Source organism: Dendrobates tinctorius, unplaced genomic scaffold (assembly GCF_039654945.1).
Source record: "Dendrobates tinctorius isolate UK_male_01 unplaced genomic scaffold, ASM3965494v1 ptg000015l, whole genome shotgun sequence".
NCBI lineage: Eukaryota > Metazoa > Chordata > Amphibia > Anura > Dendrobatidae > Dendrobates > Dendrobates tinctorius.
The window spans coordinates 55,174,416-55,190,301 of NW_027361683.1; the positions used below are offsets into that span (position 1 = coordinate 55,174,416).

General features: G+C 43.5%; 1 protein-coding gene across 1 annotated transcript in view; it reads left to right on the forward strand.

The window, feature by feature from the left end:
• The window catches only part of DNAJC8 (DnaJ heat shock protein family (Hsp40) member C8), a 312,788-nt gene extending 302,352 nt beyond the window's left edge, over positions 1-10,436 (forward strand). Inside the window, exon 9 of the mRNA XM_073564532.1 lies at positions 9,238-10,436. Coding sequence (XP_073420633.1) covers positions 9,238-9,360 — 123 coding nt within the window. The 3' untranslated portion in view covers positions 9,361-10,436. The remainder of the gene's footprint in view (positions 1-9,237) is intronic.
• The last annotated feature ends 5,450 nt before the right edge of the window (positions 10,437-15,886 follow it).

Genomic DNA, 15,886 nt, shown 5'->3' on the forward strand with positions numbered 1-15,886 from the left:
GTACTTACATACATGTTTAATAATTTTTTGAAAGATCTTTCCTGGTATAGAAGTCTGTTATGAATGAGTCAGACAGTTGCTTAATCTCCATTAGGAGAGAACAAAAAAATCTTCCTACGGCCCCAGAGAAAAAGAGGAAAAAATATAAAAAAAAAAAAATTCTGACTTTTTTTTTCTTTCCCTTTTTTTTTTCACTTAAACAATTCCTTCCTGCTTTTGAGTACCCTAGAATCTGCGGTATGGCTGGTGATTCTGTTATGAATGGGTCACCGAGGAGGAAAAAAGCAACACAATGCTAAGTCTCAGAAAACCAGAGAGGTTGGCAACTATGCATACCGCAGAGCCCCGATCCTAACACACAACCGGAAGCAGTCGTGGAGCGTGCCCACGCTGGTCCCGGACGCCCCGTCACAACCGGAGAGCTAAACAAGCCCAAAGCAAGAAAAGAGGAAAACCAACCCCCCAGAGCAGACCCCAAAGGAAAGACAGCCCCCACACATGTATTGACGGTGAAGCAAGATGAAAACACAAACAAAGGCAGAAAAATAGGCTGAGCAAACGATGGGGCCAAACTAACTTGAAAGGAAAGGAAAGATACTGTCTGCAATCTGCCAAAAAACCCTACCAAAAATAATGTCCAACGCTTCTGATAACAAAATTAACCCTGAAGTCACTAGACTTCTCCCACCACATCAGCACCCTGGAACACTCCGAGACAGAGCAAAAAGAGGCCAATCCAACAAAGGACAAAAAGGCAAATTGGCAAATACAGATAAATAAGAGTGTAAATTCAGCACAGCCCTGCCGGGCCGGCTGACCACACAAAAACCAGCACTAGGATAGGGCGTCGGCTGTCTTATATCCATTCTGATCCTCCAGAAATCCAATCACTATCCTCGTCAGGTGGCAGACCATTACCAATTAAACTAACCTCACTACCTCCTGTCACTACCAGAGGGAGAATGGAAGGAGAACTCCCAACTGGTGGAGCAGAAAATGAGCTCCTAACAGTACCCCCCCCTTGAGGAGGGGTCACCGAACCCTCATCCACGCCACCAGGCCAATCAGGATGGGTCCGGTGAATAGCACGAACCAATCTATCGGCATGAATATCCGAGGTAGACCCTCAAGAATTATCCTCCTGGCCATAACCCTTCCATTTGACCAAATACTGGAGTCCCCGTCTGACCAAGGGAGAATCCAATATTTTCTCTACCTCATATTCCACATTGCCTTTAACCAAAACAGGGTCAGGAGGAGTCGCCACAGGAACTACTGGCTCAACAAACCTCTTCAACGGTGATTTGTGAAATACGTTTTGGATTTTGAACGTAACTGGAAGAGCCAACCGAAAAGAAACAGGATTAAGAATCTCCAAAATCTTATAAGGTCCAATAAATCTTGGCTTAAATTTTGGATATGCAACTTTCATAGGAATATTCTTAGACAACAACCAAACCATATCACCCACTTTAAACCGGTGACCAATGGTCCTATGCCGGTTGGAAAACCGCTGGGCCTTTTCCTGGGAGAGAGACAACTTATCCACCACTTGGTCCCATATCTGCTGCATTCTCACAACCACAGTGTCCACACCTGGGCAAGACGAAGATGCCACTTGTCCTGAATCGAGAGAATCGAGGATGAAACCCAAAATTACAGAAAAAGGGTGACATCAAAGTGGCAGAACTAGCTCTATTGTTCAGCGCAAATTCGGCCAAGGGCAAAAATGAGACCCATTCATCTTGATCAGCAGATATAAAACATCTTAAATAAGACTCCAGGGACTGGTTTGTTCTCTCAGTCTGCCCATTGGTCTGGGGATGAAACGCGGAGGAGAAGGATAATTGAATTCCCAGATTGGAACAAAAGGCTTTCCAAAATCTGGAAACAAACTGGACCCCTCTATCGGACACAATGTTCTCAGGAATCCTGTGTAACTGAACCACCTGTTGCAAAAACAAGGGTACCAACTCAGCGGAAGATGGCAACTTTGGGAGTGGTACAAGATGGACCATCTTCGAAAATCTATCACAAATCACCCAGATAAGTCATTCTCTGAGAGACAGGAAGATCAGAAATAAAATCCATTGAGATATGGGTCCATGGCCTCCTGGGCACCGGGAGGGGCATCAGCAACCCACTAGAACGAGAACAGGGTTTAGACCGAGAACAAGTCCCACAGGACTGTACAAAATTCCTGACATCACGAGAAAAGGCAGGCCACCAAAACGACCGACTCACCAGATCTCTGGTACCAAAAATACCTGGATGACCAGCTAATGCGGAACAATGGACTTCAGACATCACTCTCTTTCTCCACTGGTCAGGCACATACAATCTTCCCATAGGGCAACGCTCAGGTTTATCCTCCTGAAATTCCTCCAGGGCGCGTCTCAAATCGGGCGAAATGGCAGAAAGAACTACCCCCTCACCTAGGATAGTAGTAGGCTCAGTCACATTAAGAGAATCGGCAAAGAAACTCCTAGAAAGGGCGTCTGCCTTAACATTCTTAGTGCCCGGAAGAAAAGAGACCACAAAATTAACGCATGAAAAACAAGGCTCATCTAGCCTGTCTAGGATTCAAGCGTTTAGCCGACTCCAGATACATCAGATTCTTGTGATCGGTGAGGACCACAAATTGATGTCTAGCTCCCTCCAACCAATGTCTCCACTCCTCAAATGCCCATTTCATGGCCAACAATTCCCGATTCCCCACGTCATAGTTGCATTCAGATGGGGGGAACTTTCACGAAAAGAAGGCACAGGGATTCATCTTAGAAGTCACATGATCTTTTTGGGACAAAACAGCTCCTGCACCAATCTCAGAAGTGTCTGCCTCCACTTGAAATGGAAGTGAGACATCAGGTTGCCGTAGAACTGGAGCTGAAGTAAATCTCCACTTAAGCTCAGGAGACCAATTCAGCACATCAGCGCCCTTCTTGGTCAGATCAGTCAGTGGTTTGACAATACTAGAAAAATTACCTATAAATTTACGATAGAAATTAGCAAAACCCAAAAACTTCTGGAGAGCCTTCAAAGAAGTAGGCTGAACCCAATCATAAATGGCCTGTACCTTGGCCGGGTCCATTTCAATAGTCGATGGAGACAAGATAAATCCCAAAAATGAAAAACTCTGTACACCAAAGAGGCATTTCGATCCCTTAACAAACGGAATTCTCACTCAAAATCCGGAACACAGTCCGGGTATATTCCACATGGGAATCCCAATCACTAGAAAAGATCAAAATATCATTCAGATAGATGATCAAAAACTTATCTACAAAGTCTCGAAAAATATCATTCATAAAGGACTGGAAGACAGAAGGGGCATTGGAGAGCCCAAAAGGCATCACCAGGTACTCAAAATGTCCCTCCGGAGTATTAAACGCCGTCTTCCATTCATCCCCGTGCTTGATGCGAATAAGATTATAAGTCCCCCTGAGGTCAAGCTTAGTAAACCAGCAGGCACTCTTAACTCTGGAGAATAAATCAGACATCAGAGTTAATGGGTACGGATATTTAACCGTCATCTTGTTAAGGGAATGATAATCAATACACGGTCTTAATGAACCATCTTTCTTGGCCACAAAAAAAACCAGCGCCCAAAGGCGACGAGGATGGTCTAATATGACCCTTCTCCAACGACTCCTTAATATAGGATCGCATAGCATCATGTTCGGGTACTGATAAGTTTAAAAGCCGACCCTTGAGAAATTTACACCCAGGCATCAACTCAATTGCACAGTCATAACTTCTATGAGGAGGCAAAGACGCAGACTTACTCTCACTAAATACATCAGAGAAATCAGCCAGGTAATCAGGAATATCATGAGAGTGAGGAGAGGTGGAGAAAACAGGAGCGTCCCTAAGAACACACTGACAACCCCAACTCACCACAGACACAGATTTCCGATCCAAAACTGGGTTATGAGTTTGCAACCAGGGGAAACCCAGAACAATAGTATCATGTAAATTATGCAGAACCAAAAATTTGCAATTTTCTTGGTGGTCTGGGGCAACTCGCATTATCACCTGGGTCCAAAACTGAGGTTTATTCTCTGCCAATGGATTGGCATCAATACCCCTCAAAGGAATAGGCGTCTACAGAGGCGTCATGGACAAGCCACAACGTTTAGCAAAGTCCAAATCCATCAGATTCAGAGCTGCTCCTGAATCCACAAAAGCCTTTGTGGAAAATGTGGACAAGGAGCAGATCAAAGTAATTGCCAAAAGGAACTTAGGTTGTACACTGCCCACAGCAAATGTGTGTGCAAAACGTTTCTCTCGTTTAGGGCAGACAGAAATAGTATGAGAGGCGTCTCCACAAAAAAAAACACAGCTTATTACGCCTTCTAAACTCCTGACGTTGCGCCCTAGACAACACCCCATCACATTGCATAGGTTCAGACATTTGTTCAGAAAGTGGCAGCGCCTCCCATGTAGTCTTACGTTCACGTAAACGCCGATCAACTTGAATGGCTAATGACATAGAGCCATCCAGACCAGAGGGAACAGGAAATCCCACCATAACATCTTTTACGGTCTCTGATAAACCTTTCCGAAAGAGAGCTGCCAGTGCACTATCATTCCATGTAGTAAGGACCGCCCACTTTCGGAATCTTTGACAGTATAACTCTGCAGGATCCTGACCCTGGCTTAATGCCAACAGGGTTCTCTCAGCTTGATCAATGGCATTAGGTTCATCATACAACAAACCTAAAGCCTGAAAAAATGCATCCACATTAGTCAGAATAGGATTTTCATGTGTCAGAGAAAACGCCCAATCCTGGGGATCGCCGCGCAGCAAGGAGATGACAATTTAAACCTGCTGCACAGAGTTCCCCGATGAGTTAGGCTTCAAGGAAAGAAATAATTTACAATTATTCTTAAAATGCAGAAATTTAGACCGATCCTCAGAAAACACATCAGGAGTAGGGATCTTGGGTTCAGCAACATGTGACTGAATGAGGTAGGTAGAAATTTCCTGCACTTCAGCAGCAAGTTGCTCCACACGATCAGACAGTTGCTTAATCTCCATTAGGAGAGAAAAAAAAAATCTTCCTACGGCCCCAGAGAAAGAGGAAAAAATATAAAAAAAAAATTCTGACTTTTTTTTTTCTTTACTTTTTTTTTTTTTTTTTCTCTTAATCAATTCCTTCCTGCTTTTGAGTACCCTAGAATCTGTGGTATGGCTGGTGATTCTGTTATGAATGGGTCACCGAGGAGGAAAAAAGCAACACAACGCTAAGTCTTAGAAAACCAGAGAGGTTGGCAACTATGCAGACCACAGAGCCCCGATCCTAACACACAACCAGAAGCAGTCGTGGAGCGTGCCCACGGTGGTCCCGGACGCCCCGTCACAACCGGAGAGCTAAACAAGCCCAAAGCAAGAAAAGAGGAAAACCAACCCCCCTGAGCAGACCCCAAAGGAAAGAGCCCCCACACATGTATTGACGGTGAAGCAAGATGAAAACACAAAGGCAGAAAAATAGGCTGAGCAAACGATGGGGCCAAACTAACTTGAAAGGACAGGAAAGGAAAGATACTGTCTGCAATCTGCCAAAAAACCCTACCAAAAATAATGTCCAACGCTTCTGATAACAAAATTAACCCTGAAGTCACTAAACTTCTCCCACCACATCAGCACCCTGGAACACTCCGACACAGAGCAAAAAAAAGGCCAATCCAACAAAGGACAAAAAGGCAAATTGGCAAATACAGATAAATAAGAGTGTAAATTCAGCACAGCCCAGCCGTGCCGGCTGACCACACAAAAACCGAGTTGACCAACAAGAGCAAGTGTGAACATTAGCAAAAAACAAACTTAACTTGAGATGACTGGAGCAAAGCGGAAGTCCAAGACCTGAGAAGCAGACTGAATCACCAGCACTAGGATAGGTCGTCGGCTGTCTTATATCCATTCTGATCCTCCAGAGATCCAATCACTATCCTCCTCGTCAGGTGGCAGACCATTACCAATTAAACTAACCTCGCTACCTCCTGTCACTACCAGAGGGAGAACGGAAGGAGAACTCCCAGCTGGTGGAGCAGAAAATGAGCTCATAACAGAAGTCAGACTCACCGGCCTATAGTTCCCTGGGTCCACCTTCTTCCCGTTTTTGAAGATAGGAACAACATTTGCTCTTCTCCAGTCTTCTGGGACTTCTCCTGTTCTCAAAGAATTTTCAAAAATTATGGAGAGTGGTTCAAAAACTTCTTCTGCTATCTCCTTCAGTACTCTGAGGTGTAATTCATCTGGACCTGGAGACTTGAATTCATTTGTTAGCTAAGTATTCCGTCACTATCTTTCTGTTTATAGATATCCTGGATTCTATTATTGCTTAAATAAGACAGTGAGGATGAATTGATGTTACATTTCCTTTCTGAGAGAAAACAAATGCAAAAAAGGAATTTAAAAGTTCGGCCGTCTCAACATCCTTTCTTACCATTTCATCATTTTTATCCTGTAAAAATCCTATAGCATCTTTTGACTTTTCTTTTACTTTTGACATATCCCCAAAATCCTTTTTTTTTTTTTTTTTTTTTATATTCTTTGACATCTCTTGCAAGCCTTAATTCATTGTCCGCTTTATCTACACTGATTCGTGCCCTGCAGGTTCTGCAGACAGCATTATATTCTCCTTTAGATATGCCGCCCTCTTTCCATTTGAAAAACATTTTTCTTCCTTTTTAGCATGTGTTTAAGTTCTGTGTTCATCCATCCTGGTTTCCTTAAATGCTTCCTATTCTTCCCTCTTTTCAGAATTAACAATTGTGCTTTGAGAATCTCATTTTTCAAGATTTCTCATCCCTCCTGGACATTTTTGTCCTTAAGGATATCCAGCCATTGGATCCCTCCGATTTTTTTTCTGAATCCCTTGAAAATCTGCCTTTCTGAAATCTAACCTTGAATCTGAGTCTTCTCTATCCAAAATTCTAAAATAGCATGGTCGCTTTCTCCTTGGGTCCCAGCCACTCTTACCTCCTCAACCATTTTCTCCCTGTTTATAAGGATTAGATCCAAGGTAGCAGTTGTTTTCTCACCTACCTTTTGGAAGATAAAGTTGTCAGCAAGAGAGGATAAGAATTTGCTTGACCTGTTAGTTTTGCCTGAGAGAGAATCCCAACAAATGTCTGGATAGTTGAAATCTCCCATGACCACTGTCATATTTTTTGGAGAACTTGGCCATTTGATGCATAAAGAGTTCATCCATAGCTTGCACAGGCGGCCTGTAGTAAATGCCTACAATGGTGTCCTTTCCGTTGTTCTCTCCTTGTATTTTTACCCAAACAGTTTCCACAGAACTCCCAGTCTCTGAAGCTTCAACTTCTTTGCAGATATACGCTTTTCTAACACCTCCTCGTTTATCAAGTCTGTTTCTTGCAAATACTGTAAGTTGTATCCTTCTAGCTTTGTATTGCAATCATATAGTCCCACCAAGTTTCAGTGATTCCAATAACATCATATTTCTTCTCCTGTTAGTAGTTCCAATTCTCCTTGTTTGTTGCCCATGCTTTGTGCATTTGTATAGAAACATTTTAGTTTCATTGGTTTCTCTTCGTCCGATACTTTTATTTAGATTTTTTTTGTCTTTGTTCTTCCTTTCCACTTCTAATAGCAGAGTTCTCAGTAGTATGTGTCAGGTGTATTTCTTTTTCAGGCCTTTTGCTTCCCTTCTTACATTGTTCTAGTTTAAAGCTCTCCTGATGAGTTTAGCAAGGCGACTTAAAAATACATGTTTTCCAGTCTTCGTAAGTTGCAGTCCATCGTATAGGTAATTCACTCCGTGATCCAAAAATCCAAATCCTTGCAGATGGCACCATCGACGTAGCCACCAGTTCTTTCACTTTCTTACCTAAGTTTTCAAAGTCACTGCAGATGGTTTCCAGGTCCTTTCTTGCGGTGTCATTTGACTTTGTGGAACTTTGTCCCATCTCCCTACTGCATCTGTGGAGCTCAGCCACAGTGATCTTGGGGTTCTTCTTTACCTTTCTCACCAAGGCTCTTCTCCCACGATTGCTCAGTTTGGCTGGACGGCCAGGTCTCTGAAGACTTCTGGTGGTGACAAAACGTCTTCCATTTAAGGATTATGGAGGCCACTGTGCTCTTAGAAACCTTGAGTACTGCAGAAATTATTTTGTAACCTTGGCCAGATGTGTGCCTTGCCACAATTCTTTCTCTGAGCTCCTTGGTCAGTTCCTTTTGACCTCATGATTCTCAATTGGTCTGACATGAGCTGTGAGGTTTTATATAGACAGGTGTGTGCCTTTACAAATCAAGTCCTATCAGTTTAATTAAACACAGCTAGGCTCCAATAAAGGAGTAGAACCATCTCAAGGAGGATCACAAGGAAATGGACAGCATGGGACTTAAATATGATAAATGAGAGTCTGATCAAAGGGTCTGAATACTTGTGACCATGCGATATTTCAGTTTCTTTTTTAATTTTCAAAAATTCTACATTTCTGTTTTTGGTCAAGATGGGGTATAGTGTACATTAATGAGCAAAAATGAACTATGTTGAATTTACCAAATGGCTGCAATGAAACAGAGTGAAAAATTTAAATACTTTCTGTACTCACTGTATGTTGAAGCATTCCAAAGTTTTTACTACATAAAGTGACAGATGTCATATTTTAAAAAATTGGCCCGATCACTAAGGGATTAATTACGAATGCAACAAAAGCTGAAGAGCCCATTTTCTATAATGGTGTCTGGTTTCCAATATCTCAAAAAAAATCAACAGATCCTTACCAATTACCACTGTGACTGAGAGTAGTATGTTCTGTCTGTAAGGCTTTGTGCACACGGTGAGTATTCTGTGTAGGAATTTTCTGCGCAGAATTTACTAAATCCACATTTCAAATGACCTGCATTTTTCCTGCGGATTTAGTGCTTTTTTGTGCGGTTTCACAGCATGTTTTGTGCGGGTTTTCCACCTGCGGATTTCTAGAATGGAGCAGGTGGAAAACTGCAGCAAAAGCGCACCAAAGAAGTGACATGCTGCTTTTTTCATTCTGCTCCAAATCCGCGTGGGAGAAAAAAGCAGCATGTGCACAGCGGATTTTGTTTCACATAGGCTTTAATGCTACTGTACATCACATGCAGTTCTGCTGTGTATACAAAGGGCCAAATCCGCTGCGTATATGCAGCAGAATCCGCACCATGTGCACATAGCCTTAACATTTGCTTGTTATTATTATTTGAATGCTAATATTTATCTTTATTTTTAGGAAAGCAGGGACGGGCGTGTTGACAGTTGGAGAAATTTCCAACAACACAAAAAAGGCAAAAAGGAAAAGAAAGCACGGACATTTTTAAAACCACCAAAAGTGAAAATGGAGCAGAGAGAGTGATTGTTCCCACAGAAGGACATTTATCACTTCATTATAAACTTCGTTTTACAAGCATCATTTTCTTCTATTAATTTGTTTTTTTTTCTTTTACTGATGGATTACATCCGTCTATATCATATATCGTTCTCTGTTTAGAACTTTTTCTGATTTTTTTTTCCTTTCCTGTTGGAGAAAAAGCTATAATTTAATGTTAGGTACATGAACTGAGTTCACCTGATCAAAGTATACATGTGACAAGCAGAATGCCCTGTTAGGTAAGCAGCATCTTCAAGCACGGTATTTAGATTTCCAAGTTTCTATTCATATGAGGAGCAATCCATGACCATGAAGAGGCATTGATATGTGTCCAAATATCTTCATTAAATTCTAGCTTGTTATAGGCCTTCAGAAACTGCTGTCTTGTACATGATCGATGCATAGCTTGTCTTATTTCTTTGTAGGTAAGGAGAGGAGAAACTTTTTTATGTACACCTGATGCGATGCTAATCATTAACTCAAAAGTTATTTACCTTTGTAACCCACTGTCAACTTGTGAAGAACTGCAGAATGTTAATGAGTAACCAACTTTTTCATTTTCTGTTTTCTAAACAAATAGCACCCATGAAAATAAGCAACCTTTTAACATCTTTTCTAAGAAATTGGCTTCTTTCCACTCTTAGATTAATGTTTTACTCTCAATTCGTGGGTAGAATCTGTTCATTGAAGACAGTTTTTTCCGTTACTGAGATAGATGGCAGCTGGTGTTTTTACATGGAGAATTGAGGAGCTGGAGTCGCACAAATGTGCTGCTGCAAGTTCTCCTAAAACTTCTCCAAAGAGTTATATGAGCACCAACTGCCATTTCCTATCTCAGTAATAAACAAGACTGAAGACTGATTTTACCTGTGAATTAAGAAATGCAGGCGAAAGAAGTGGATTTCTCTAAGGTTATGTTAAGTTTCTTTTCACTTGATTTTTCAAAGAAAAATTAAATAGACTGTTACTCATTAAATACTTGAGTTGGAAGCCAGGTTATTAATTGTGACATTAGACACGTGTTAAATGTGTGTTATACTAATAAATTGTGACATACTGTGGGCTGGCTGTCCAAATTTGATTCTATATTATTTCCCTTTGATTTTAAAGTAAATGAAGAGTTTTTTTAACTTGGCATAAAATATTTTTTTGGATCCTTATTGGGGGTAATACAGGAAACCATGGGGTGTATGCTGCTGCCACCTGGGGACTGACATTAAGATTTACAACCTAAGAAATAAAGTTGGCTCCTACCTAGCAGGCTACACCTGCCTACTGGCGTTAAGCTATTTAGGGAGCAAAGCAGTAGGAGAAGCAGAAAAATGAACACACACCGATCAGGACAACAAGAAATAAAAAAGGCCGATGCAGTATCCCCCAATGAAGGCTATGAGAAATGGGTTTTACGGTATGTCCAAAAATCCTCTTTTTCCAGGACTTCCCTTCTGTCAGCACCATGGAGGTCATCGTCCTCCTCCTTACAGGGATAGGAAAGCACACGAGAGGTTAAAAGGACCCTCCCCATCCACATTCCTCAGGGTTTTTCCTGTCCCTGCATGGAGGGACGCATGAGAGGAGAAGCTCAGCGTTCCAGGATGGGCTCCTTGCCCAGCAGCCTTCAGCTGGCACACTCTGGTGGGGAGTCACTCAGCCACAAAGACCAGTTAAGCGGACCAGCTTCTGGGTAGAGCTGCTTCCTCCCGAAGCAGCTTCTGGGTAGAGCTGCTTACTCCCGATGGGGGGCTCTCGGCTCAGACGCCGGCTGGCAGGGCGCCACTGCTTCCGGAAGTCGCTTGGTGGAGAAAGCTGTCGTGCTTCCGGTGACGTCAGGGGAGGCATGCGTTCCACTGTGGAACTCGGAAGTACAGAGCAAGACAGGTAATAAGCTGGTTATCCGGATCTTGTGGGGCACAGGGCTTTTCAGGAGCGCTATGGAGAGGACCCGGGCATGGTCGATCAGGACTGCGGGGTAAGTGTGCTATGTGCAGTCCCGTCCTCATTACACAGCCCCTGATTATTCCTTTACGATGTACAGGATAAGGGAACCCTAGCTATGCCCCTACCTACACCCAAACGGTCTGGAAAAGCCTCTGCAAAAACAAGACAATGCCCCAAATACCATATAAAATTACCAGAGACATATGGCAGAACACTCCAACACCTGCACCACCAGAGTTGTGAGGGAGGAACAGCCATGCCTACTGTCTGAGATGAGGTCCTTGATTCGAGAAGAGGTCCAGTTATCCATATCTAGCATTACTCGTCCACAACCTTGCAGCCCGGGTCCGTGTGCCAAAAGGTCTCCGTGGGAGATGGAATGGAGTTCGGCAGAAGATTCCCAAACCCTGGGGTCAGACTAGGAAGAAGAGAGTGAGGTAGTATCGGAAAATCCGGAACGGGCAGGAGAGATACCTGTTAGCCTGAACTAGATCATCTGCATCCTCTGAGGCAATCAGAGATACGATGCAAATGGAGGAGGTCCCAAAGCCGCAGTCCAGACAGGATAGCGGGTCTCGGTGCTCAGAAGCAGCGTTTGTTCCTAGTGAATGACCATATCCGGGCTATGGTTCTGGAGGAGTGGGAGGATACTAAGAGGCACTTGGTGATTCCTCGGGATTTTAAGAATCGTCTAACTTTTGATCCTGAGGACGTTAAGATCTGGGAAGAGGTCCCTAAGATTGATGTGTCGGTCGCCAGGAAGAAGTCCATTCCCTTTGAGGGCTCTTCAAGTTTAAAGGCCCCTATGGACATAAAGGCGGATAATCTCCTGAAACGAGCTTGGGAGATATCAGCTGCTTTGATAAAAACCAACATAGCTGCTACTTCAGTTGCCAGGTATATGTATTTATGGATGGGACAACTGGAGAAGCATTTAAGCAACAAAACTCCAAGAGAGGGGATCATAGCCTCCCTACCTCTGCTGAAATCTTGCTACAAGCTTTTTTGGCAGATGCTTATGCCAAATCTGTAAGGTTCTCCGCTACAAATAGCTCATTGTCCAATGTGGCCTGTAGAGCTATCTCGATGAAAACCTGGTCGGGGGACAATGCCACCAAAAATAAGCTATGCTCCAGTCCCTTCTCAGAGTTAAGGGTGTTTGGGCCGGCATTAGATAACACCTTAGAGAAGGCATCTGACAAAAAAAGGGTTTTCTGATGATAGGTTTAAAAGGAACCAGTCCTTTCGTAAACCAGGCCCTTCTCGCAGACAATCGGATTACAGAAGCCAGGGAAAGTCCAGTAGAAGATTCTACAACAGAGGAGGAAATAGTAACGGGTCCCTATTTGGGTCGAATACAAGATCGAGAAGGCGATGACGCCAGCCTGCAACTCAGGCACTTTGCTGTAAATTGGTTCCAGATTACCTAGGATCAGTGGGTTCTCGGAATCATAGCGGAAGTATATGTGATAGTTTACTACACCTCCCCCCGAAAGGTTTATGCCACCCCGTACCTTATCAACAGAGTCTCCCATGTTGGCAAACTTAAGGGAGCTAATCAAAATGGCCATCATAGTCCCGATCCCCAAGCAGAAGGGTGAGGGTCACTACTCGTCTGGTAACCATCGTAAAACCATCAGGAGAGTCCCACAACATAAAAAACCTAAGGCCCCTAAACTCCTGGGTCAAATACAAAAGGTTCAGAATGGAGTCTGTAAACTCTACGGTTCCCCTCATAGACAGGGTCGCATTTATGTGCACCCTCCATCTAAAGAGCGCATATGACCAGGTCCCTATTCACCCGGCGTCCCAAAGACACTTGAGATTTGCGGTGAAGTTACGAAATTGAACCTGCCACTTTCAGATTTTGTGCCTCCCATTTGGCCTGGCATCTGTCAGTGGCAGCGGTTCATCTTGAGGGGTCCCAGAATGTCGTGGTGGATTACCTGAGCAGACGTAATGTCTGGCCAACAGAATGTGAACTGAACGAGGAGGTGTTCCAGGACTTATGTCAGCACTGGGATACACCTCAAATAGACTTGTTCGCAACCAGAAAGAATACAAAGACTGCCAGACTTTACTCTCTGAATCCATTGGACAATCCAGAAGCTGTCAACGCGTTGAATCAGAAATGGAGCAGGTCTCTTTCTTATGCCTTTTCTCCGATGGTGCTTATTCCAGGAGTCCTCAGGAAGATCCAGGAGGATCAGGCGAAGGTACTTCTGATCGCCCTGTATTGGCAAAAGAGAAGTTGGTTTCCACTGATAAGCGATATGGCGTTAGAGGACCTGGTTTTGCTTCCTCAGAGGGAAGATATGATTCACCAGGGTCCAGTCTTCCATCAAAACCCAGAAAGGCTTAATCTATCAGCTTGGATCTTTTGCGGGACATCCTGAGAGCTCAGGGGTTATTGGACCAGGTCATAACCACGATTCAAGCCAGTAGAAAGCCAGTTACCTCTGCAATGTACAACAAAATATGGAAAACGTTCTGTTCAGAAGATGGCAGTGTGGCAGGAAGACCCGATATCCTAAGGGTCTTAGACTTCCTCCAAGTTGGTTTTAATAAAGGGCTTAAACCTATCACCCTAAAAGTCCAGATATCTGCTTTAAGTACGTCTTTTGATTATTCACTGGCCACTCACCCTTGGGTAGTTAGATTTGTCAGGGCAATTCAGAGGTTGCATCCTATGATTAGGCGGTCGGTGCCCCCTTGGGTTCTGAATTTGGTCCTTAGAGCCCTCTGTAAGGAGCCTTATGTACTGGGGGAACGGATGTCCATCTCGGTCTGGACCATTAAAACGGTGTTTTTAGTGGTCATTACAATGGCAAAAAGAGTAGGGGAGATTCAGGCCCTGTCCACTCGAGATCCGTATCTTCGGATATGGGAGGATCGCATAATAATAAAGTTAGAACCCGCTTTTGTACCAAAGGTAGTGTTCGGTCAGACTCTAAACATGGGATTGTCTTACTCTCCTTTGAGAGAACCCTTCAAATGAGAAAGAACAGGCCCTTCACACATTAGACGTTAGACAGGCTGTCTTTGGGTATTTAAAGGTCACTTGTAGTTGAAGACAGGATCCTAAGTTGTTTGTCTTATTTGGGGGTAAGAAATAAGGGGGGAAAAAAGCTTCAAAAGCCATCGCAAGATGGATTACCTCTGCAATCTCCTTAGCCTATCAGTCAGAATGTCTCAGTCCCCCTGAAGGTTTAAGAACTCACTCAACGAGAGCAGTATCCACCTCCTGGGCTGAGAGGGCGTGGGCATCAGTCGTGCAGATTTGTAAGGCCGCAGCTTGGGCCGGGCTAGATACATTTTGAAGGCATTATAAATTAAGCGTGCTATCTAGTCAACAGACTGCCTTTGGGAGAAAAGTTCTTCAGACAGTGGTCCCACCCTGAGGGGAGGTACTTTGGTATTCTCCATGGTGCTGTCAGGAGGGACGTCCTGGAAAATGGGTATTAGACCTACCGGTAATTGTTTCCTTGAGTCCATCCTGACAGCACGGCTAGTTACCTCCTTGATTGTGTTGTTTTCATGTCTTAATACAATATCGGTTGAAATAAATTTAAGTTGCATCAGCCATGGTATGGTGCTTGCTAAAACACTGATGTGGGTTGGGAGGGGCCTTTTAACCTCTCGTGTGCTTTCCTGTCCCTGTAAGGAGGAAAAGGATGACCTCCATGGTGCTGTCAGGATGGACTCCTGGAAACATAATTACCAGTAGGTCTAATACCTATTTCTCATTCACTCTGATGGGCAGCGCAAAGAGAGAGGATATGGTGCAAGCATATGGATTGTGCACTGTGTAAAGAAGAGTTGCCATATACCTGGGAGAAAAGGCTTTGTCAGTCTTTTATTGAACAGACATTGTGAGGAAACGCCTAACTTTGCCTCCGCATTGAGATCTATTAGAATGGAGGTTAAAGATTCCCTTAAATCCCTTATCCAAGGGGATGAAAGTAAGGATAGGAAAAGCAAGAAGTCTAGAAAGTTGTTTCCGGACTCGCATGTCTCTGAAAGATTGGATGAAGATGGGATTTAGAATCTTCTCCTTCAACTTTGTTATCAGATGAGGATATCTGAGGACGCCACTATTTTCTCTTAGAAGAGACAGAAACTAGTTAAAGCAGTTAGATCCACAATGGGTATGGTTGATCTAAGACCGGAAAAATCTGTCCAGGATATGTTTGGCAGTTTAGAGCAGAGGAAGCGCTGATCCTTTCCCATGAATGAGAAAGCTCAGTCACTTTTCAGAAAAGAGTGGGGAAAAAGCAGAAAAGGTGCTTTTCTCACATTTTTCAAACGTTAGTATCCTTTTGAATAGTGATGAAACCTCATCATCCTCCTGGGAAAAAGACCTGAGGATGGATGTAGTGATAGTTAAAACATCTAAGAGGTTTGCCCTGCCCCTTGAGGATATGGGAATGCTTAGACATCATCTGGACAGGAAGGCAAATAACTTCCTTGAGGGTTCCTGGGAATCTTCAGGCGGGGTCACAGGAACTGTAACTCGGTCATAGACTCTGCTAATAATAATCAATATAACGCCACCAGGCCTTTTGTTGCCCTG